The 24,559-nt window shown below is 33.9% G+C and overlaps 1 protein-coding gene across 25 annotated transcripts in view; it reads left to right on the top strand.

Moving 5' to 3' along the window:
- The window catches only part of ADGRL3 (adhesion G protein-coupled receptor L3), an 829,369-nt gene that overhangs the window by 450,646 nt on the left and 354,164 nt on the right, over positions 1–24,559 (top strand). For all 25 annotated transcript variants that reach the window (XM_078068714.1, XM_078068715.1, XM_078068719.1 and 22 more), the window contains one exon: positions 21,246–21,355. In XM_078068714.1, coding sequence (XP_077924840.1) covers positions 21,246–21,355 — 110 coding nt within the window. The remainder of the gene's footprint in view (positions 1–21,245; positions 21,356–24,559) is intronic.

Below are 24,559 nucleotides of genomic sequence, written 5' to 3' on the forward strand. Positions count from 1 at the left end.
CACCAAGCTTATGTGCTTGACCTTTTAATCTCAGTTTTAGGCTACCAGCAATCTTTTTTTCCAGTTTGTCAGCAAAAATTCCAAGTTCGGACATTATTGATCAGTCACTGTGACCAGTGAGATGAATTAGGTAGACATGGTTGGTGTGCCCAGATGGGTTGAGAATATGAGCAAATGATTCCACAGAGCAAAATCTAGATGCTCTTATAGGGGTAGGTGCTAGGTGAGCAAACACATGTCAACTACATTCAATTAAAATGAAAAGTTGTTCTAGGGAAACTTCAATAATGTACTAATTCCATATACTTAGGATTTCTTGCAGTAATGGTAAAATTTTGAATTTCTCATATTAGGTGCATCTTGGTAATTAGTTAATTTAGAAATTTGAAACATTCAACAAACTTATGGTTTTTTTATATCCTTGAAAATGAAAATTTTCAATCAATGTGACTTTTTTCATTAGAAAAGAATTTATATTTGAACTTTTTCAACAAAAATTTCTCAAAATCACTATAAAATTTAGGTCTAAATACAAACAGGACATGATTCTTATATTCAGCTTGATTCTCTTACTCATTATTATCTATGAGCTGAGTTTTAAGTATTTCCAGATGAATATATAAAATTGTCAATATGGTGTAGGATAAATTATTGACTTGCAAATTAAATATTAAAATGATTTTAACACCTTTGTACTTCTTAGAACTCTGTTCCATGTCATGTTCTACTATTTCCTGAAATAGAAATGATTATGAAATTTGCATTATATAGTAATAAGACCTGAGTCTACTTTAAAGAAAACTTTATTCTTTAATTGTTGTATATGTAAGTATATAGAGAGAAATGGAAAGGGAACAGTGTTTTAAGGATGTCGTTTTTCAAGGAACATGATCTTTCTAAACGAGCTGGCTTTCACTATTATTTGTTGTATGGCTCTCGTCATCAGCACCATTGATACCTAAAAGAAAGTGAGCAGTATTGTACTTACACATACTACATGCCTTGCCTCTTTTAATTCACACAGGAACCCTCTGAAGTGTGGGTGCAATCTCCATTAAAGGAATGAGGAGTTTGAGGCTTAGAGACGTTAAGTAATTTGTATAAAACATAATAGCTGATGTTGGTTGACCCAGGATTCTTTTTTCGGGTTTGCCTAATTTTTAAGCAAATGTTTTTAACTTATGCAAGGATGCCTTCTTACCTCTGTCATGTAATTTTAAAAAGCAATTGTATATACATAAAATCTTCATTAGCAAATGCTTTATGATTGCAGGTAATAGTAATATGTTTCCTTGTGCTTACAATTGAATCAAGTCAGTATTAACTAAGATAAATAAATTTAAATAAAATAAAAAATAGGAAGACATCTTTAAAAAGTGCCTTTACATTAGGAAGAAATTAACCTAAAGTTTGTATTGCTTTTATGCAAATTCCTGTTTTTCCTATTTAGCATTTTTGGCTCGTGATTGAGGTTGTGGGTAGTAGCAACTGAGGCCTTCATTTTTCTCTAGATTGATAGATTCATTCAAAAACTTTCTTAATCAGTGATTTCTATATGCTGACTACTAAGGTAAATTGTGGTATAAAATGGAAAATTAGACCTCTGAATGAGTCAAGTTCCTAAATAAGATTTAGTTTACTTTTCTTTTTATGGAACTCTATAAATATGCAGTTGATTTGAATTTAATTCAATCAAAACAAGTAACATTATCATAGTTTTAGATTTTTAGCAAAAACATGTATTTCCTGTGGATTACTATGATTCTAGATATATTTGGAATATATTTTGCCCACTGATATAAAAAGATAAAAAACAAAACAACTACCTGCTTCCTTGTCGAAGTTGAAATTCAAGATCAGTGGTTCACTTAGGCCCATCTGTTTGGTTTCCTCCAGCGGCTTTTGATGCATTTTTTAAAAGGTTTATTTATTTATTTTAGGGAGAAAGAGATTATAAATAGATAGACAGACAGACAGATAGATAGATAGCACGCACCCAAGAGGGGCAGAGGGAGAGAAAATCTGAAGCAGACTCCATGCTGAGCACAGAGCCTGATGTGGTACTTGATCTCACAACCCTGAGATCAGGACCTGAGCTGAAACCAAGTTGACTTCTTTAATGGACTGCACCACCCATGCGCCCCAATGCATTTTTTTAATCACATGTTTTTGATGTTGAAATAAAGCATTTAATGCTCACTTTATTGCCATAGGGGCATTCATTATTTTAGTGAAACGTACTTTCCATCTTTTGGCAGACAATGTTATAAATTTTATGAATATTCCTTAGTGCTTTCTTTTGGTGCCATCACTCATACATATAACTGTAAGACAGCATCTTAAAATGTTCTTAAAAGGTTAGTATGTATCATTAGTTTAGTTTTTCTATATGAAATTAAACTTATATTGTGACCATTTGCCGACTGGGGAAACAAATTTCAATAAAGTTATATGAATTGGTTGAAACATACAAAAAATGTACTCTGGTACACTTTTTTTTTCTTTTGCGGCATGCAATCAACTCAAGAAGATCTTGAAGATTAGGATAAGCATTCCTTGAAACTTATATCCCTTAATTTTGGAATCTAAATTTGTAAACTGCATGTTACAAATGACTTATAAATGAGTTCTTTAGCTGCCAGGTAAAATGCAAGTCAAGAAAAGGTTTTTCATATTTTTGTCTTACCATTTTGTAGATTCTGGCAAGTTGAGATGTAGTAGTTGTATGCGACTTTCCCAGAGTAGTTCTGTACTGATGTCAAGAAAAGTCAGTGTAGTATGTAGAGAGTTGAAACAATAAATTTCCTAGCTTTATCTACCTTCTCGCCCAGTGTGAACTGTCACACTTGCTAGTTGACCACTAGTTCATGTGCATTTAGACATTTCAGATCCAGTTAGCCATTGCTGCTACTTAATTTTTATCCCCTTCTACTTTCTGTCTTTGCCAAACTTCCACTGGGTTTCTAAGTTGGCTTGCTTTTAATGGCAGTCTTTCAGTATTCTTTTCCCTTTGTAAAAGCAGAAAACAAATCCTTTAGTTTGCAGACACTTGCCAAATGTCTATCCTTTTAATACTTTTTATTTGTAAAATGTGTTTACGTATCAAGTGGATTAAAATGCTTGAAATGTGGTAACCAATAAAAAGCATATGTGTGTTTTTTGTTTTTTTTTCTCCTTTGCTCCTGTCCATTCTTGTACCTTCCTTTTAGGCTTCTCCATTTTCTCTCCATCATTTTTATGTAACTTGCTTCCAGCTAAGAAGCCAAGAGAGTGGCTTTCCCTCAAGCTGACACAAGTATCGTATGGCTCTGTAATTAGACCATAGGGAACGCTGCAGAAAGAAACGGCCACCTTCTTCCCTGCCTGTAGGGACTGTCTGTCATCTCTGCAAAACACTCAAACTTCATAACCCTCAAGAGCTAAATCTACAGACTTTTATATACGCCTTAGGTAAATACATGTTTGTTCATAATCGAGTATGTTCAAAAATATATTGCTAACTGATGGTAACTCAGATCAATACCTGACAGTATGGGAATTTCATTCACATGGGTATTGTTCTCTCTAGAGACTGAGTTCTTTAAAATGGAGTGTAAAAATTCCCATTTAGCACCAAGACTCAAGAAACAAGGTTATCTTTTTTTTTTTTTTTTTTTTTTTTTTAATTCTGTAGCTGACTACTTAGACCATTTCTCGTAATCGCTTTTTTGAGAAATTTGTCTTTCTGGCTAATTTGGAAATGTTTCTTTCTTTGGAAAAAGCACCACCAACAACAAAATCTGATTATATAAATGTGTGTGTGGTGTATTGGAAATTGCTAAATATTTCAGACTATCTGCTAGAAAACCGAAGGATGCATACCTAAGTTATTTATTTTGACATCTGAGATTTAGGTTTATATCTTAATCTCTTTGGTGACAACAATAAACTTCGAAGAGCAGGGGACAGGAGTCTGTTTAACAGTGTTGCCATCTGCCTCTCTTGTCACATTATAGCACAGTCTAGCCAAGCAGTAATTCTTGCTGAGGGACCCTGAAAGTTTACCAACAGCCATTCGGAGCCCCTGTTGTGTACATATCAACACAGAGCCAGTATTTCACTTGTTATTTTCCTCATCTACATCTACTGTACCTTTGCCCCCTCGTGTATTCTCTGTCTTGATGGGTTACACCACCAGCCAACTTCCAGAGCTAGAGTTTTCCTTGGTTCCTTCCTCCTTTCAATTCCTGACATTCCCACCAATTATCAAGACCTTCTAATTTTATTACCTTAAATATTTCTTTAATTCAGCCATTTTCTCCATCTCTGTTATGAGATCCCTGTGCGTGTAGGCCTATACTCCATAAATTCATTTTCTATGGAAATGACAGATTAACCTATATCAAAAGCAATAAGAGCTTATTAATTTCTTGCTTGTAACAGATTCCATGATTCCACTTAACCAAGTAGATCAAGTCTAGACTCACTTAAGAAGCAGCTGGACAACCTTTGCATAAATCACGTAATTTTTCAAAGCCTTGGTCTTCTCGCTTACACGTATATACAGCCCTCTTAGGGTCATTGCAAAGATTGCATGCAATCATGTACATAAAGCACTATACACAGTGCTGAGCACAGAGAAGCAATCAATACGTGTTAGCCACTCTCGTTTATGAACATCTTATACAAAATCTCTGTATTTTGAGCCTCTGGTCCCCTCTCTAACCTTTCTCTTGTCAGGCTGTGCCTTCTCCAAGAGCACCAAATAGCTTCTAGCTCTCTACATTGCCATGCTGTTTCAATTCCCTTTTTCTTTTTATTTGTCTGAAATGCTTTTTCTAGTCTCTCATTAATTACACTGAGGTGACTGTTATTCATCTTTTAACACTCAATTCTGACGTCACCTCCTCCCAGAAACCTGCCCTAATACCCTTTCTTCTGTCCAGGTTAGGTATCTGTATTAGTTTTCTAGTGCTGCCGAAACAAAGTACCACAAACCAGGTGTCTTAAAACAACAATGTATTCTCTCACAGTTCTGAAACCCAGCAATACTGAGATAGCAGCAGGATATGCTGCCTCTGAGACTCTGGATAGAATCATTGCTTGTCTCTTCCTGGCTTCTGATGGTGGCGGTCAGTCTTTGGTTCTCCTTGGCTTGCAGCTCCATCAGTCTAATCTCTGCCTCTGTCATAATTTTGTGTTCTCCCTGGGTATCTCTAGCTGTGTCCACATTTTCCTCTTCTTAGAAGGACACTATCTATTGGATTAAGGACCCACCCTACTCCAGTCTGACCTCATCTTCCCTAATTACATCTGCGACAAAGCTAATTCCAAATAAGGTCACGTTATGAGATACTGGGGGGTGAGCACTTAATATATCTTTTCTTTTTTTTCAGAGAGAGAGAGAGAGTGTGTGTGAGTGCTGGGGGTATGGGGGGTGCAGAGGGAAAGAAAGAGAAAGAATCCTACTCAGGCTCCACACCCGACAGGGGGCTCAGTCTCCTGCCCCTGAAATCATGACCTGAATGGAAATCAAGAGTCAGGAGGTTAACCAACTGAGCCACCCAAGCACCCCAAAACATATCCTTTGGGGGGACACAATTAAACTCATAACAGTGACTCTATGTCACCCTATTTCACTGTCATATACCTGTGCATACATACATCTGTCATTGTACTTAATTCATCATAGGTTAATAACCTGTTGGGGTGTGTTTCTCTTCTAATAGATTTCCAGCTCTTCAGAGCATGTGCCATGTCTCATCTATCTTTATTTTCTAGCACAGGACACATAGTAGGCTTTTACTACATGTCAGTTAAATGAACAAATCATTGTTCACTATCTAAAAAAACAGGACTTATAATACAAAAGATTACAAGGATTGATAATGTCACATAATGCTTAACAATCTGATTTTTATAGTCCCATTGCTAAAAAGAGAAAGGAAGTAGGAATACCTTGAATCAGGAACAAAGAGAATTTAGTTCTTTTCCCAGGGTCCTCATTGTTAGTGCAGCCTTGGGGAAATTACTTAATTTCTTCTTGCTTATCTATAAAATACAAATGAAAGAAGTTATAGCTTACAGATTCACTTTCAGGTATTTATATTTTGCATTTTCCACTCTAGAGTCACCCGAGACTTAACTTAATCAGAAAGTAGAGGCTACTTATGGAGAGCCTGATATGTTGTGTTTGGTTTTTAACCTGGAGGAGATGAATGAAGGGTCATGAAAATCAAGTGAAAATTATAAGAAAAGGCAAAACACAGAAGCAATATTGAAGCTGGTTAGGACGGGAGCCTGGAGAAGAGGTGGGGGCGACTCACAGGGCGTGGGGCTGATTGGATGTTGCGAGGGAAGAAGAAGAAAGAGATTCAGGAAGCATTGTTGAATGAATCTGTCGAACACCTTATCAAATGCCAGGTATTGTGCTATAGATGCTAGAATCTAAAATTTCAGACCAGTAGAATGATATTTTTGATAAATACAAGAGGCTCTACATGTCTTTCTCATCATTTTGCATCAATGAGACCTCTGTTGAAGTTACTATACCTTGTAATTATAAAATATTTACATTTCCCTCACTGTTCCCCACTTTATAGTACCTTTGATGTAGGGAAATGAAACTATGTTATGGCTGTTTTACACATGAGTAGAGTAAAACTCAGAAGGATAAGTGGTTTGCTTGCATACTTGTTACATTAAAAACGGACTTTTGATTCAGAATCTTAAAGTAAAGCATGTATTTGTGTAATTTTAATCTTACTTTCTCTGACTATACCCACATATATTCCATTCCCTTAACTACTAAAAATCAACAGATATTTCTTAATCCTTACCTATCTTCGGAGATAGATCTACAGTCCTGTAAAGTCAAAAATACTATGTATTTTTGAAAATGAACATGGTTTTAAAGTGGAGCACAATCCTCCCAAACTAAATGGTTTTCTATTTTTGTCTCTGTTAATCGAGAGCATTTTAATGAAGCTGTTCATGAATAAAATCTAATGGCATAGTGATATAAAGATCCCCATATATTAATAATTTTAGTTAATGGCAATCTGGTGTGAAGGAGGAGAACGGAGGTGCATAGTGCTAAGTGGCTTCTTTCTACTGAACTAACATTTCTAAAATGAATCCTGTTGATCAAAAGTGAAACCATGAAGTTTGGAGGTAGAATGCTTTACTTGATTGCCTGTGAGGTTATTTTATTTTACTTGGAATTCCAAGAGAACGACCTAAAAGAGGCTGGCTGGCTTTCTTTCTTTCTTTCTTTTGAAAACTTATTTTATTTTTTACCTTTTTAATTATTTAATTCTTACTATTTTTAATTAATTGTCATATATCCTCAATTCAGTAACCCAACATTTATTGAGTACCTACACCATCTCAGGTTCTATGTTGTGTTGTCCTGTATATTATTGCTTTTAAGCCTCAAAATATAATTACAGATTGTAATTACAAATAAACAGAAATTGAGGTCCTAAGAGGCTATGTATCTTGTGTTGTTTTTCATAATAGTATCAGTTCAAATGTAGGTTCTTAGTTTAATTCTAGGATACTTTCTATATCACTAATGGTATCTCACCTTTTTGAGTATCTTAAAATTATTTCACATTTCAAGCATTGTCAATAACCTAGATACTTCGTATATTTTGCATATTTTCCAAAATGTGTATATAATCCATTGTGAATAATACAATATAAATCCATTTAACAATAGTAAGGATAAAATGATTGCTTTCCTTACAGACTTTTTCTTTCTTTTATTTTTTAAAGATTTATTTATTTATTTTTAGAGAGAAAGAGAGAGAGAGAGCAAGTGCTCGAGTGTGGGAGAGGCAGAGGGAGAGGGAGAGATTGAATCTCCAGCAGACTCCCTGCTGAGCATGGAGCCTGACCCGGCTGGGTCTCACAACCTATCCCCCCACCCCCATCCCCACTCCTGTCCCTGTTCCCCCCATCATGACCTGAGCTGAAACTAAGAGTTGGTTGCTCAACTGACTGAGTAACCCAGGTACCCCTCATTACAGACTTTTTCAATTAAAAATAAATAAGTAAAACTGCAACTACTATTCTGTAGTAGAATTGTATTTTTTCTTAAAAAAGGAGGGACTATATTTTCTTTAAAAAAACAAAAAAGGACTGTGTTTTTGAAAAGATAGTTTTCCATCAGAGCATTCTACTAATTTATGTGTTAGAATATATATAAATAATGAAGAGTCTAATACATAGTAGGCACATAACAGATATTCATAAAAAACTTTATTTTTTTTCTTTTTTTTAAGATTTATTTGTTTTAGGGAGAGAATGTGAATGGGGGGGAGGGGCAGAGGGAGAGAGACTGAGAGAGTGCCAAGCAGATTCCCTGCTGAGCACAGAGCCAGACCCAGGGCTCCATTCAAGGCTCGCTCCCAGGACCCTGAGATCATGGCCTGAGCTGAAATCAAGAGTCAGATGCTTAACCGACTGAGACACCCAGGCACCCTTTTAGTTTTTATCCTGTGTTTGTTAGTTATCAGAAATATTTATGAAACTTTGTTTCTCTAAAGGAAACAATCCTTAAAGAACAATGTAATGACTATTGAATAATATTGATACTGATTTTAGCTCTCAAGTTTAAGGCAGAAAGGAATGATTGTGTGTATTTCATTATAAACTCTTCTAGATTGAGGCATTAGGCATTCCATACATATTTTATTTATATTTCATATTTGTGATTCTATAATCATAAAGGAAACTAATAAAACATAAAATTGTTTCATCTTGTTTTGGTTTAGTAATGCAAAGTTCTTCTACTTAAAGTTCAAACTGTATAAAATATTCATTAAATATCTATTCTATTTTTTTAGTTTTTCAAAATACATTGAAAATATCAATGATATTACAAAATATAATGTAATGAACAAATGGGTATGCATTACCCAACTTTTAAAAATGAAATATATCAGAGATGCCTGGGTAGCTCAGTTGGTTGAGCATCTGCTTTGGCTCAAGTCACGATCCCAGGGTCCTGGGATTGTGTCCTGCATCAGGCTCTTTGCTCAGCGGGGAGCCTGCTTTTCCCTCTGCCTGCCTCTCTCTCTCTCTCTCTGACAAATAAATAAATAAAATCTAAAAATAAAATAACATAAAATAAAATAGAATTAAATTGAATTAAAATAAAGTGTATCTATGGAGTTGAAGGCTTCTGGGTACCCTTGACCCTGGGTACCCATGGTGTGCTCCTTCTCCTTACTGTCTCTACTTGGGGGGATCCCCATCCGATTTGTGTTCATATCTCTAAGCAAATACAGATCTGCATTTTTACATTTAATATAGACCGCCTATAAGATATCTGCTTCTATATTTTATTATTTCTGCTATTAATAATTCCTGAAACAAATTTATAATATCATCTGTATCTGTTTCAGCTGCCAATTTTCAGTTATTGAAAATGGCAATGAAGAAAATAAATACATTATATTTACCCAAGTGTTGCTTATTCTCTTTAAAAATAGTTGTGATACCAGATTTTTTCCCCTTTTCTCTTCCACCACAAACCTTAAATTGGTGGGTTTCTCAACCATGCATAAATTATGGGGCATATGTCCTAGATAATTCATTCTGTTGGGTTGAGTATTATAACCCCACTTGCCTATATTTCTCTAAGGTATGGAATACGTCCACAACTCTGACAAAGACAAATATAAAACACTCCTGAAGACATTATCTGTCTTCATGATAAAATGTCATAAGTTGTCATCAGTTATTCTAAGATGGATCAACTAACACTGTTATCATTTTAAGGCTGTTAGCAAACTGTAATAGAGTTTATCCAGTTGTGAATGATATATACTAGCTCTCTGGATATTTGGCAGGGTTGGTTTCCATTGTGCCAGAATTCTGAGGTGACTTACACCTGTTCATTTTCTCTGGAAAAAGGCTGTATCTCATTTCAGTACCAAAAATAATTATAGTGGTTTAAAGATAGAGAGATGTGCAGCAAATATAGGAGAAACTTTGAGGGAAATTAACAAAAAAATAACTTCTATGAAAGCTGCATTGTGCCGATGTTACTATGTAAAATTTTAAGAGTTAAAAGGCTATCAAAATATGAAGTAGTCAATATGGATAATCCTGAAAGAGTTCTCATTCTCTTTAAATTTTAAATATGCTTTGGAATGATCATGAAATAACAAATGTTCATTCTATTTTAAAAAGGACATAGGGCACCTGGGTGGCCCAGTCAGTTAAGTCTCTGACTCTTTTTTTTTTTTTCCTTAAGATTTTATGTATTTATTTGACAGAGAGAAAGAGAGAGAGCACACAAGCAGGAGGAGTGGCAGGCAGAGGGAGAGGGAGAAGCAGGCTCCCCGCTGAGCAAGGAGCCCGATGCAGGGCTCGAACCCAGGACCCTGGGATCATGACCTGAGCTGAAGGCAGACATTCAATCAAATGAGCCACCCAGGTGCCCCCAGTCTCTGACTTTTGATCTCAGCTCAGGTCTTGATCTCAGGGTCATGAGTTTGAGCCCGTGATGGGCTCCATGCTAGGTGTGGAGCCTACTTAAAAAATAAATAAATAAAAATTAAAAGGAGAAAAACTGTTAAGGAGTGAAAAGTCACAATTATCCTACATTTCAGTGGTAATTGCTGTTGCTACAAGTCCTTCAGAGCTATTCTCTACATTTATACATGCATAAAGTTGTAAAACTGTTTTTTAATATTTTCCTTTTAAATTTTACTATGAAGGCTTTTCTCAGGCTAGTAAAAGAAGAGTTACTTCATATTTTTTTTTCTTTTTTAAAGTATTTATTTAAAGTCCAGTTAGTTAAGATACAATGTTATATTAATTTCCTATGTACAATATAGTGATTCATCACTTCCATACATCACCTGGTGCTCATCACAAGTGCCCTCATTGATCCCCATCACCTGTTTATCCCATCCCCCCCCCCACCTCCCCTCTGGTAACCATCAGTTTGTTCTCTAGAGTTAAGGGTCTGTTTCTTGGTTTGCCCCTCTCTCTCTTTTTTCCCTTTGCTCATTTGTTTTGCTTCTTAAATTCCACATATGAGTGAAATCATATGGTATTTGGCTAAGTAATATTCTATTGTGTGTGTATATATCTATATATCTATATCTATATCTATATATCACATCGTCTTTATCCATTCATCAATTGATGGACACTTGGACTATTTCCATATCTTGGCTATTGTGGGTAATGCTGCTATAAACATCGAGGTGCATGTACCACTTTGAATTAATATTTTTGTATTCTTTGGGTAAATAATAGTGCAATTCCTGGATTGTAGGGTATTTTTATTTTTAGCTTTTTGAGGAACCTCCATGCTGTTTTCCAGAGTGGCTGCACCAGTTTGCATTCCCACCAACAGTGCAAGAAGGTTCCCTTTTCTCTGCATCCTCGCCAACATCTGTTGTTTCTTGTGTTGTTGATTTTAGCCATTCTGACAGGTGTGAATTGATATCTCATTGTGGTTTTGATTTGCATTTCCCTGATGATGAGTGATGTTGAGCATATTTTTATAGTCTGTTGGCCATCTGTATGTCTTTGGAAAAATGTCTATTCATGTCTTCTGCCCATTTTTTAATTGGATTATTTGTTTTTTGGGTGTTGAGTTTTATAAGTTCTTTTCTATATTTTGGATACTAACTCTTTATCAGATATGTCATTTGCAAATATGTTCTCCCATTCCAAAGGTTGCCTTTTAGTTTTGTTGATTGTTTCCTTCTCTGAAGGAGAAGGTGAGAAGCTTTTTATTTTGATGTAGTCCCAATAGTTTATTTTGTTTTTTCCCTTACCTCAGATGAGCAGTCTAGGAATAAGTTGCTGCCTGTGCTCTCTACTAGGGTTTTTATGGTTTCAGGTCTCACATTTAGGTCTTAAATCCATTTTGAATTTATTTTTGTCAATGGTGTAAAATGGTCCAGTTTTCCCAACACCATTTGTTGAAGAGACATTCTTTTTCCCATTGGATATTCTTTTCTGCTTTGTCAAAGGTTAATTAACCATGTAATTGTGGGCTTATTTCTGGGTTTTCTAGTCTGTTCCATTGATCTGTGTCTATTTTTTTGTCCGTACCATACTGTTTTGATTACTATAGCTTTGTAATATAACTTGAGGTCCAGAATTGTGGTGCCTCCAGCTTTGCTTTTCTTCTTTAAGATTGCTCTGGCTATTTGGGTCTTTTATGGTTCCATGCACATTTTAGGATTGTTTGTTCTAGCTCTGTGAAAAATGTTATTGGTGTTTTGATAGTTGTTGCGTTAAATGTGTAGATTGCTTTGGGTAGTATAGACATTTTAACAATATTTGTTCTTCCAGTCCATGAGCATGGAATGTCTTTCCATTTCATTGTGTCATCTTCAATTTCTTTGCATCAGTATTTTATAGTTCTCAGAGTACAGGTTTTTCGCCTCTTTGGTTTGGTTCATTCCTAGGTACCTTATTGTTTTTGATGCAATTATAAATGGGATTGATTCCTTAATTTCTCTTTCTGCTGCTTCATTATTGGTGTATAGAAATGCAACAGATTTCTGTACATTGATTTTATATCCTGTGACTTTACTAAATTCGTTTATCAGTTCTAGCAGTTCTTTGGTGGAGTCTTTCAGGTTTTCTGTATATAGTATCGTGTCATCTGCGAATAGTGATAGTTTGACTTCTTCCTTGTCAATTTGGATGTCTTTTATTTCTTTTTGTTGTCTGATTGCTGTGGCTAAGACTTCCAGTATTATGTCGAATAATTCAAGTGGTAAGAGTGGACATCCCTGTCTTGTTCTTGACTAAAGAGCAAAAGCTCTCAGTTTTTCCCCATTGAGGATGATATTAGCTGTGGGTTTTTCATATAAGGCCTTTATTATATCGTATATTCCTCTAACCCTACTTTTTTGAGGGTTTTTATCATACATGGATGTTGCACTTTGTCAAATGTTTTTCTGCATCTATTGAAAGGATCATATGGTTCTTATCCTTTCTTTTATTAATATGATGTACCACATTGATTTGAGAATATTGAACCACCTTTTCAACCCAGGAATAAATCCCACTTGATCGTGGTGAATAATTTTTTTAATGTTTTGTTGGATTTGGTTTGCTAGTACTTTGTTGAGGATTTTTGCATCTATGTTCATCAGAAATATTGGCCTATAGTTCTCTTTTTTGTGGTATCTTTATCTGGTTTTGATATCAGGGTAATGCTGGCCTCATCATTTTTAATTACTGTCTAGCATCCCATAATAGGGATGCATTTTAATGTATTTAACCAGACTCATACATTAAAATACTTATATAATATACTTTCAAAGTAAAATACTGTGTTTAAATTAAAAAAAAAAATACTTTATATGTCTCTTTTTTTAGTGACTGTGCTACAAACTTTATAATGTCTTAAATATGAGGTGTTTTTCATTAGAGAAGGAAACTTGAGAGAATGGTATGACAGATACTGCTGTTCGCCTACCACAGATCCATTCTCTAACCACTCTTCCCTCTTCCTCACCAACAAAATCCTGATTTGTTCATTTTCCTGTAAGGAGTGAGGTCCTTCAGAGGAACCTGGGTACCTCTCTGGCCCCATGATGGTGAACTTTCACTGGGCAAAATCAGTCATGTGGGTGCCACTCCCCTTGCACGATTGTTTTAAGCACAGGCATGTTGACATAGGCATAGACTTTGGCTCCTTTTGGCCAGTGTTCTCTACGGATTTTCTGCTGAGTGGCTTATGTGTAGAACATCCTCACTATTAAAATGAGACACAAGATAGGACTTGACTTTTCTGGATTGTATTATCTCTGTGTAATATCTGCAGATGCAATGGCAATCTTAGGACCATATGACAAAAACCAAGAGAATTTCATAGAATTCAAGCCATGGTCATGACTTTCTTAAATCTCTGAAGTAATCAACTTGTAACAAACCCATCTTCCAATTTTTAATATGTGAGATGTTGCAATCCTTATTTTTAAGCCACTTTTATTTATGTTTATTTTTTTTTTTTTCAGCTAAAGCATTTTGATACAAAGAAATGTCATAGCATTTCTCTTATATGTATTGCTTTCTGGGGATAGTATAAATCGAAGCAGGTAGGATATATGCTTGACATGTGTCTTTATCTGAGGTCATGACTGGAATTAATATAACAGAGTCAGTCTAACAAGCCCTGGTACCAGAAGTGAGAGATGAAACACCTGAGAGGAACCCATGAAAATTATCGGTCTTCAGTCACTGGCATATGTGGACTTTCTTTCCTAGTTATTGTGTACCATGTCTGTTATACTATACTTACAAAGTATGAAGACAACTAAAATTATTTTTATGTAATATAAAAAAAAAACCTTACTACTGCATTATTAAAAAAAATATATATGAGGACAGAGTTAGACAGAAAACGTCATTTCCCTTTGTTGTGTTCCTGCTTTGGAAGTCTTCTTTTTTTAATTAATTTATTTGAGAGAGAGAGAGAGAACACAAACTGGGGGGAGAGGCAGAGGCAGAGGGAGAAGCAGACTCCCCGTTAAGCAGGGAGCCCGATGTGGGGCTCGATCCCAGGACCCTGAGATCATGACCCAAGCCAAAGGCAGATACTTAACTGACTGAGCCACCCAGGTGCCCCTGGAAATCTTATTTTTAATATATAAATGTTGTATATACTGTATGCATGCATGCATGTGTGCATACTCACACATGCGGGTTTTCATTTAGGACTTTTTTAAAAGCAAATGTGAGGAAGCCAAAGGCATTTTTCCCTGCTCATCTTATTGTTCCTTTTATAGGCTTTCATGTTAACTGACTTCGGTATCCAATGTTAGAAAAATTCCTTTTTCTTTATAATTCTCTTTCTGAAATTTTTATTTTATTTGTTTTATTTTTCTCATATATAAATAGTTTGATTTGGAAATGCCACATATTAAAAAAAAAGATTTAACTAAATGGCTCAGTGTAACATTCCTCATCTTAGCCCAGTCATGCAGACAAGACATTTTTGTAGCTCACAGAAGAAAAGAATGCCTTGCAACAATTTCATGAGGGATAATGAAGTAAGTCTGTCTCTGACTTAAAAAAAAAAAAAGAGTAAAATAACATAAGTAGTCCTGGAAAATAGATGCATCAATATCCTCATAGCTCTCAGTAAAGTGGACATTGTTTTCACTTAAGAAAAACATGCATATAACATATATGCCTATAAAATATTGCTCCTTTTTATTTAGGAGAAAACGAGCAATACCTCTATTTGCCATTCTTTCAGATAACTAATGCAGACACGCACTGATTTATTTTGTTAACCATGCATTGCCGATAAAGAATGTTCAGCTCTAAAATGCTGCCATACGTAGGTGGTAATAAACCAATACTGATGGAATGCTAGTTATTTTTAAATGAGAAGTTTCTTTATAATTTTACATTGTTATAGCATTCCCATTGTTATAGCATTCAACTACTAGAAGATTACAGCTTAGAAATCATTGGTACAGAACTCAGGACTGAAATGTTTTTCCAAACATTGTTTATGAATATGTTAATTTTACAAGCACATATGTTAATTTTACAAGCACATTTCCATTTATTTTGGATGTACGCTTCTATGAATTGTACTCGTGTGTCTGACATAGCTAATCATTTTATTTTTGGAATGGGCTCCATCAATATTCTATGGATGTTGACGATTATGATAGTTTGTTCTATCAAATATTACTCAGAGATATGTGGAATACTGGGAACTTGGACTTCTTTGCAAGATTACCACATTTTGAAATATATTTCTGTGTTTTAGAGTATCATTAAGTCAGATTGAAAAATTCAAAGGTTCAGGGCGCCTGGGTGGCTCAGTTGGTTAAGCGACTGCCTTCGGCTCAGGTCATGATCCTGGAGTCCCGGGATCGAGTCCCGCATCGGGCTCCCTGCTCGGCAGGGAGTCTGCTTCTCCCTCTGACCCTCCCCCCTCTCATGCTCTCTCTATCTCATTCTCTCTCAATTGAATAAATAAAATCTTTAAAAAAAAAAAAAAAGAAAAGAAAAATTCAAAGGTTCATAAATTTGTAAATTTGTATTGTAGTAAGGGAATCTGAAAAGGTTTTTATTTTTTTTAAGTTGCCACTGGAAATGTTGAGAATTACCATTTTAAATTGGGTTTTGTCAAAATAAAATTATTTCAGTCTATAAACATGAAATAGTCATTTTTAATTTATTTATAGAGTGGTATTAATAACACAGAAACATAAATTCAATTTAATATGTATCAGTGGGTTTCATTAACAATTTCTTAATGTTTGATAGTTCATATTTTATAAGGTTTTATGTAGGTGCAAAGTGAAACCATATTCCAGTTTCTATAAAATACTTTAAAATTTACATTTATTTGTCAGGTAAATATAGCTCAATTTCCCATATCTAATCCTTATAATTTAAGAGTGTTACTTTATATGGCTAAAGGAACTTTACGTAAGTGCTGAAATTAAGGCTCTTGTGATGGGCAGATTATCCTGGATTATGGAGGTGGGCCTTAAATATAATCACAGGGGTCTTTATAGGGAAGCAAGCAGATCAAATAAAGAAGAAGGTGATGTCATGTCAAAGTGAGAAAAGGTTACTGTGATGTGGGACCCAAGCCAAAGAATGAGGGGACAGCCTCTAGAAACTGGAAAAAAGCAAGGGAACAGATTCTCTACAGACCCTGCACGTGGCACCAATCCTGCCAACACCTTGGTTTTAGGCATGTAAGACTCATTTTGGATTTCTGATGTCCAGACCTCTAAGAGAATAGCTCTGCATTATTTTAAGCTGTTAAATTTGTCCCAGGAGCAGCAAGAAAACTAATACAGCATCCTAGTTTCTGCACTCCTCACTAATCACTTTGGTAATGTTTTTACTTGCTTGTATCAAATTACATTTTTTTAATATAAAGGAATGTTTGTGAAATTACATGTAAAAGAATGTAGAAAAAGGGATGCCTGTGTGGCTCAGTTGGTTAAGCGTCTGCTTTCGGCTCAGGTCATGATCCCAGGGACCTGGGACTGAGTCCCACATCGGGATCCTTGCTCGACAGGGAGCTTGCTTCTCCCTCTGCCGGCCGCTCCCCCTGCTTGTGCTCTCTCTCTCTCTCTGACAAATAAATAAATAAAATCTTAAAAAGAAAGAAAGGATGTAGAAAAAGAGAGACTTGAGGTTGGACAATTACCTTGTGAAACATAGAATGTAGTTTTCATATCTTAAATTGCCACTTAAATTAAAAGTAGACAACATTGCCAAACTCCTTTGCAAATACTTAGGTGTATAGCTACAATATAAAAATGATTTTTTTTTTTTTTTAAGATTTTATCTATTCATTTGGCAAAGGGAGACACAGCGAGAGAGGGAACACAAGCAGGAGAAGTGGGAGAGGGAGAAGCAGGCCTCCCATGGAGCAGGGAGCCCGATGAGGGGCTCGATCCCAGGACCCCGGGACCACGACCCGAGCTGAAGGCAGACGCTTAACGACTGAGCCACCCAGGCGCCCTGATTTTTTTTTTTTTTTTTAGAGAGGGAGAGAAAATGGGGAAGAGGGGCAGAGGGAGACAGAATCTTAAGCAGGCTCCATGTCCAGCAGGGAGCCTGACACAGGGCCAATCTCACAACCCTGAGAGCATAACTTGAGCTGAAATCAGAGTCGGGAGCTTAACTGACTAAGCCACCCAGGCACCCTGAATTTTTTTTTTAATGATGATGATTGATTTTTTTTCTCTGATTACTTATTTCTCTTACCATTTGAATAAGATCTAGATGATTTCTTTATGACATGTATTTGTATATGTATGTATATATGTGTATATATATGTATATATGACATATATATGTGTGTGTGTGTATATATATATATATATATATATATATATATATATATTCATATTCTGCCATGAAATAGTTGCCTTCTCCTTCCCAGGGTTCTAAGTCCAAAACGAACGCCAGATCAGCAGGTCTCTGACAGGCAGAGAAAAATAAGGAAAGTATAAAAAAGTTGTTCTGTTGATTGACATTGAACAAATTACTGCTTTTATTTATTAATTTTTTTTAGAGAGAGAGAGGGAGGGGGGCAGGGCAGGGCAGAGGAGAGGGAAAGAGAGAATCTGAAGCAGGCTCCAGGACCCTGAGATCATGACTGAAGCCGAAATCAAGAGTCGGGCACTTAAGTGACTGAGCCACCCAGGTGTCCCAAAATACTACTTTTTTTTATATTGCTGTATTTTATCATGAAAATTTAAAATCTTCAGTTACTCTGATTACCTAACCTGTTTTCAGATTTTAAACATTAGAATATTATGATGGTGGTGCTTTTTTTTTTTTTTGCATAAACATATCTTTAAAACATTATATTTACATTAAAAGTAAACAATGAAAAATTCTGAGTTTAAGGTACATGAGAACATTTGATTATTTTATTTCACATTTATCATCTATAATATTTTAGAATGAATTTAACAATTTTGACATCACTATAAATGTATATAAAAGTACTCTTACTGGTGTAAGTTGTTTATTGTTCAATAAGCTTTCATCAAAAGTATAGTTAATTTCATTTTTATTTATAGTAACTGAAGTCATTGAAAAAAGAAGATAGAACCATTAAATTTCTGTTTTTGAAATGTAGTCTTTAAACAATCAATATTAGAATATATAATATACAAGAATAATATTCTAGAGATTATCTACCTTTCTCCCTGATTTTTAAGAATCTTAACTTATAAAGAACATTTAATATGGAATTATTAATAAAATATGGAATTATTTTGAAAAGTTAATGTTTTAAATGCAGAACAGTGATGCTAATGACTGCAAATATATTATTGGTATAGCATGTTTTGGTTTATATACCTCTTCACATACACTATCTCATTAGTTGAAAGGCTTATTTGACTTATTTCTGGTTAACATTGAGTAAGATATTTGAGACTCACAAAGGTGTCTAATGTTTACAGCAAATGATCACTTAATTTTCTTATATATACAAAAATAATTAGTATTTTTATAACTTAAATAATGTGTAATATGGAAACTGGTTGGTGCACATGTCTAGATAGATAAGTGGATAGGTGGATTATTATAGTGTTCATATTATATTTTTTAGTCTATACAGACAATAACCATTTGAAATCTCTGATTCAAGACCACTTTCTGTGCAACTAACACTTACATAATTGTAAATTTTAACCTTCGCGCCCAACTCATAAATTACTAGAAATCTGTCTGTTGATATAAAACATTGATTGTTTAAATAATAAAAGATGTGTTAGTTGCCCTTCTATATCAGAATATTACAAGAATACACACAACTTCTAAATGAATTTTATTATTTGAACTGTAGTAATTAGAATAAAATGCTGATAATAGGGTGTAAAACAACAGTAGACGAAGAAAGAAAGCAATACATATATATATATATGTAATATATATATTTCAAATTTGCCATGACTTAATGACTGCAGATCAGAAATATTACTTTTACAGAATATTTACATTTTACTAAATTTCATGGTGTATACTTCTTTTATTAATTATTTCTACTTCAAATGTATTCCTGATAACTTTCTTTGACAAATTACAGAAATAACTATAAGTTTTTATATATGCTCATTTTATAAACACCTGAGATTGATTTATGAGGTTTTTTTTTTTCAAGGCATGATGTGAAAATCGTATACCTTAACTGCAAAGAAACATGTATTTTAACTTGAGACATCTCCTTCAAGAAGTTTTCTTTGTAAAAGAGAAGTGCTATTTTTTGAAAGTCTGAGTACACTAACATGGCAAGGTGCCTACTTACAGCATATCTGTGAGAACAGCCATATTTACACTAATGTTATTATACAGATGTCTAATAACCACCCTCAGACATTAAATCCACACAAGAGAACTTTAGGGACATGTTGATCCTCAGCATTAACTGTTATGCTAAGTTGCCGGATAAGTATGGACTATTGACTTTTATTAATCTTCCACTGATCGCGCAGAATATATTTTTCAGCTTACAACATTCACTAATGAATCAATTTTAATTTAGGGACTAAATAAAATCTTCATTAAGGCCAACAAATGGTAGCCTCCAGTAAACACAAAGCATTTTCACAGTAAATCAAACTGAGGTCTGCCGTTGATGCTCCTTATCCTTCCAGTATCAGGGAAGGATACAGGAGTATAAGGTCATATCAGAGAATGAAGCATCTCGTCAAGAAGGCATAATGGAAAATTCTAGCTGTAAGGTACTATATTTCTGAGATGAATAAACAACATAAAACAGAGGATAACTATAGAACGTCTCATCCTATACCCTTAGTGACAATATTATAGTTGGAAAAAAACATTGTTTTTTTTATAGAAGTATCTACCTCTCAATAAATTATCAAATCTAGACAATTTCTAGGTAAAATTTACCTTAGCAAAGCCATTCTGAACTTGGGTGTCTTTTGCAACATAAGAATCAATTTCATTATATGTATATTTACCCATGATTAAGTCTGCACAGCCCAGATTTGTTTAGCCCAATTGCCACAAAAGATGCATAGATTATATTTCTATCTCAGTAGTGGCTTTTGATTATTCTCTTTGGAGATTTAAAGTTACTTTAAATTATAGGATATTGGCATTTGTGAACAGCAATCTGTGAGGTTAGTGTAATTATTTGACTGAACACAGGAACATGAGCATCAATACTTAAAAATGGTTTAACTTATGGTGTTAGTAATATATCAATTTATATAAATTAAATTTAGGTATATTTTAATATTCAAATATTAAATTTTTATTGATTTTTTTTTAGGTTTGGCTAAAAGCTTTTCCACATCATATTTTCACTGCCTTTAAAATAGATGTCATGATAATCAGCGAATTTATTTTACAATTTCTAATAAAACTGGTCATATTTTCTCAGTTTTTTTTTTTTTTTTTAAATAATGGTAGTGAGTGATTCCTACCAAACAATCCTTACCTGTGTTCACATTGGCAATATCCTAAGGACCAGTTAGTGTTGCTTAAGCAGTATTTAACTTCTAACTCAAAATCGTACCATTTTCATTGAAATATTAAATTTGTTAGTAGGAGTAAACCAGGTGAATTGATTTTTATTTCCAGTTTTTTTAAGTGTACTACAGATATTTCCTTCATAAGTCTAAAATTCTAAATTGACCAAAACCTTATGTAAAATCTTTGTAACAAGAACCAAATTAATACTGGTGTTAATAATGATTTAACTTCCCATAAATTTCTTATTTCTTCTTTTCTTTTGACTTCAGGTGCAATAACAGAACGCAGTGTGCAGTGGTGGCAGGTCCTGATGTTTTTCCAGACCCGTGTCCAGGAACCTATAAATACCTTGAAGTGCAGTATGAATGTGTCCCTTACAGTATGTATATTCCTGTTCTTTTCTTGTGAAAAAACTTTAAGCTTTGTTTTGCATGCATTGACAAAGTATTCTCTGTGAAAGCATAAGAATTATCATATATTTTTTTACATAATTTTTAAGGACTGGCTAATTAGAATTTTTCAGGATCATATATCTGCCCACCATTGGAATAATTAGATGTTGCCTGCATGATTCTGCAGCATTCATTTTGACTATACATTTCTGTATATCAATACTTATTCTAAAATTTTTCTTAATGCAAGAATATAAAATTTTTAGAAAAAATTTGAAATGAATGGTATGCCAATACTGCATCCCTCTAGGTCCAAGCAAACAGGAAGTGAAAATGAATAATATACTTACATATTATATTATATAAATATTATATATATATATAATATATAGGCATATATATTATATAATGCTTTATATTATATTTTTATAGTGGCATAGAAATTGATAAACTTTGAGTTTAATAGAAGCAATTATATCTAATCTACAAGTGCTGTCAACATTTTGAGGATGAGAAATATATTCATCCAGAAGGAACAAACTGAAAAGAAAATACAAAAATTACATGAACTAAAGCTCTCTTCAGAATTTATCTCTTACAGCCTCAAGAAGTTTGTCTTTGCAACTTTTATGTCAGATATGGTATATGCCAACCATATATTTTTTCTTCAGGAATAATGAAGAATCAAACAATCAAAACTGGAACATTTTTCTGACTTTTCTACCCAAAGGAAGAATCACCATTTCATAAAAATATTTTTGATCTATTAATTATTCATGGGATTCCTTAGTGAAGATCACTCGGGAAATCCTGCATTCTCACATTTAGATATTCAGTTCATCCCCAAAGTAGAAAACACCTGGGATCACAAATAAATCCCAGGTTCCCACTTCCTTTGACATCTCCGAAGTGAAGTATCTGGAGATCAGCCAGTTTGCTGTGCCAAGAAATAGTTCAAAGCTTGCCTCATTTCTGCTTATTTAAGAAGCAGCACATTACTCATAAACTGTAAGTGTGCATAATCCAATAATAGAGAGCAATTTGGCCAGCAAGAAATGAATTGAAATTTTAAAGTAATAATGAAATCAATCAAGAGAAAATTTCATTTTTGTTTTATTTATCGTGTGATTCATTAGAGAAAGTTTATCTGGTGAAGTTTTAGAAGCTTATTTTCTGGGTTATAAAAGAAAGCATAAGCATATACATTCTATTGAAATCTCAACTGAAGTTATGCTTCTTATACATTGTTATCTTTAGGGACCTTTCTATGAAAATATAAAACTCTTACTGACCAGTTACTCTTCATTAGTGATATTTTAAAGTAATAACATTTGCCTTTTGGAACTTTGACAGTTATATTTGGATTGTATAATAAGATCTTTGTGAATTATGTAGAGTAGCTGTTTCCAAAGGTATTTTATAAAAATTACCATAAGGAATACCTCATTTTTAAAGACAGTTTGAGGAAACTTTCAATCATATTTTTGAAACATGAAAGCTGAAGTAGAAAATGTCAAGCTAGATTTTTTCACAATTTTTAAATATTAAAAAATTTCACAGCTGTCTCTTCAATTTTCTGTATTTCTTCAGAATTTCTTTGAGGACAGCTACTCCAAAATCCTCTGCCCAACTTATTTTGAAAAATCATCTACTTAAATAATTTCAATATAAATAAGAATTCGTGCATACACTTTTGCATAAAAGGAGTATGGTTTACCACACATTTCCTTTCTCTCATAAATTTTCAGAGATGAACAATTCAATTTCTGACTATCCTGTGTAAACAGGTTTCTGGTAATCCTTAAAATTTATGGATCACCTTAGATGTATGTCCATTATATTAAAATATTTATCTGATTGTTTTATTAAATAAGAATTATAAGCGTAGGTGCAGCCACTTGCCAGTTTACATACTGGTTTAATTTATATAGCATAGCATGATTGCGCTTGTTTAAGTATCTTCAGTATGTTTCAATTAAAAGTGTAATGCATAATTGGGAATTCATTCTGTGAATTTAACATGATTTAAAAAAAATACAAAAGAAAGTATAAACCATGAAATAAAGTATAGTGACTTATTTGAAAGGTAGATTGGTTTAGTAGAAAAAAACAACCAGAGATCAGGAAGCCTGGGTTCAGAATATGGTCTGGTTTCTTAACAAAAAAGCATGGGTCCTTAAGCTAAGGTAAGCTATTAAAATTTTCTGGATCTCAATTTATAGACATTCCCTGATCTGTAGGAAGTTTGATTTAGAGCAACACTAAATTCTTTTTCTTATCTCTAGCATAAAATACAGACTTTTCCAATGCTGTTAAAAAATCACTTATTTAAAATAGCTACCATTTATTGGCACTTACTACATCTCATTTACCACATGGGTTAAATGTTTGTGTACATTATTTTATTTAATTCTCACCATAGCCTCCCTGTTAGGTATGAGTATCACTATTCTGAAGAAGAAACTGAAGCTCAGTAGGAAAAGTTAATGTTTCATGTAAAATAGAGAGTAGCTGGATAATGACAGAGCCATGATTTGAGCCTGTCTCAAATACCTGTTAAGGACTCAGCTATAATTCTCCCCAGAGATTTTCCCCTCTATATTTTCATGAGTTATTCAGTCTTGTTCAGTATTTAACTCTTATAATTTTCATCACTGTAGTAGTTTCACATGGTGAAAGCAAATGCTTCAAGGGCCTGGACACTTTTTGTTAGTTCTTTTGCTACTTAACTTTTAAGAGGTTTTTATGCCTTTCTTTAAGCAGCTGGATCACTGCAAACTTTTATTTTCCCAAACACCTAACAAAGCATAATGGCAAAAACGAGTTTGTGCTATAAAAATTGTGCCCACAATTTAGAATGAGGTTCTCATCTAAGTAGTAACTTAAGAAGTTATTTAAATAACCTGTATTATAAGAGAAATCCTTGTATGTAATATATTTACTAATATATCCCTAATGTGTTATTAGAAGGTGAACGTCAATTTTAGTATTCATTGTTAATCTTTTAAATTTTTCTAATTGAACAATGAATAAACAAATTATGTTGGGTTCTTTTTGTTATGCAGTTCAGTAATACCCATTTTCATTTTTAATTTAAGACAACAAACTGCATTATATATAAGTGATGTATTTGATATTTATGAATGTTTGTTTTTTAATATTGAGATGTGGAAAAAATACTATTATTGATA

The sequence above is a fragment of the Halichoerus grypus genome, chromosome 3 (genome assembly GCF_964656455.1).
Source record: "Halichoerus grypus chromosome 3, mHalGry1.hap1.1, whole genome shotgun sequence".
Classification (NCBI taxonomy): domain Eukaryota; kingdom Metazoa; phylum Chordata; class Mammalia; order Carnivora; family Phocidae; genus Halichoerus; species Halichoerus grypus.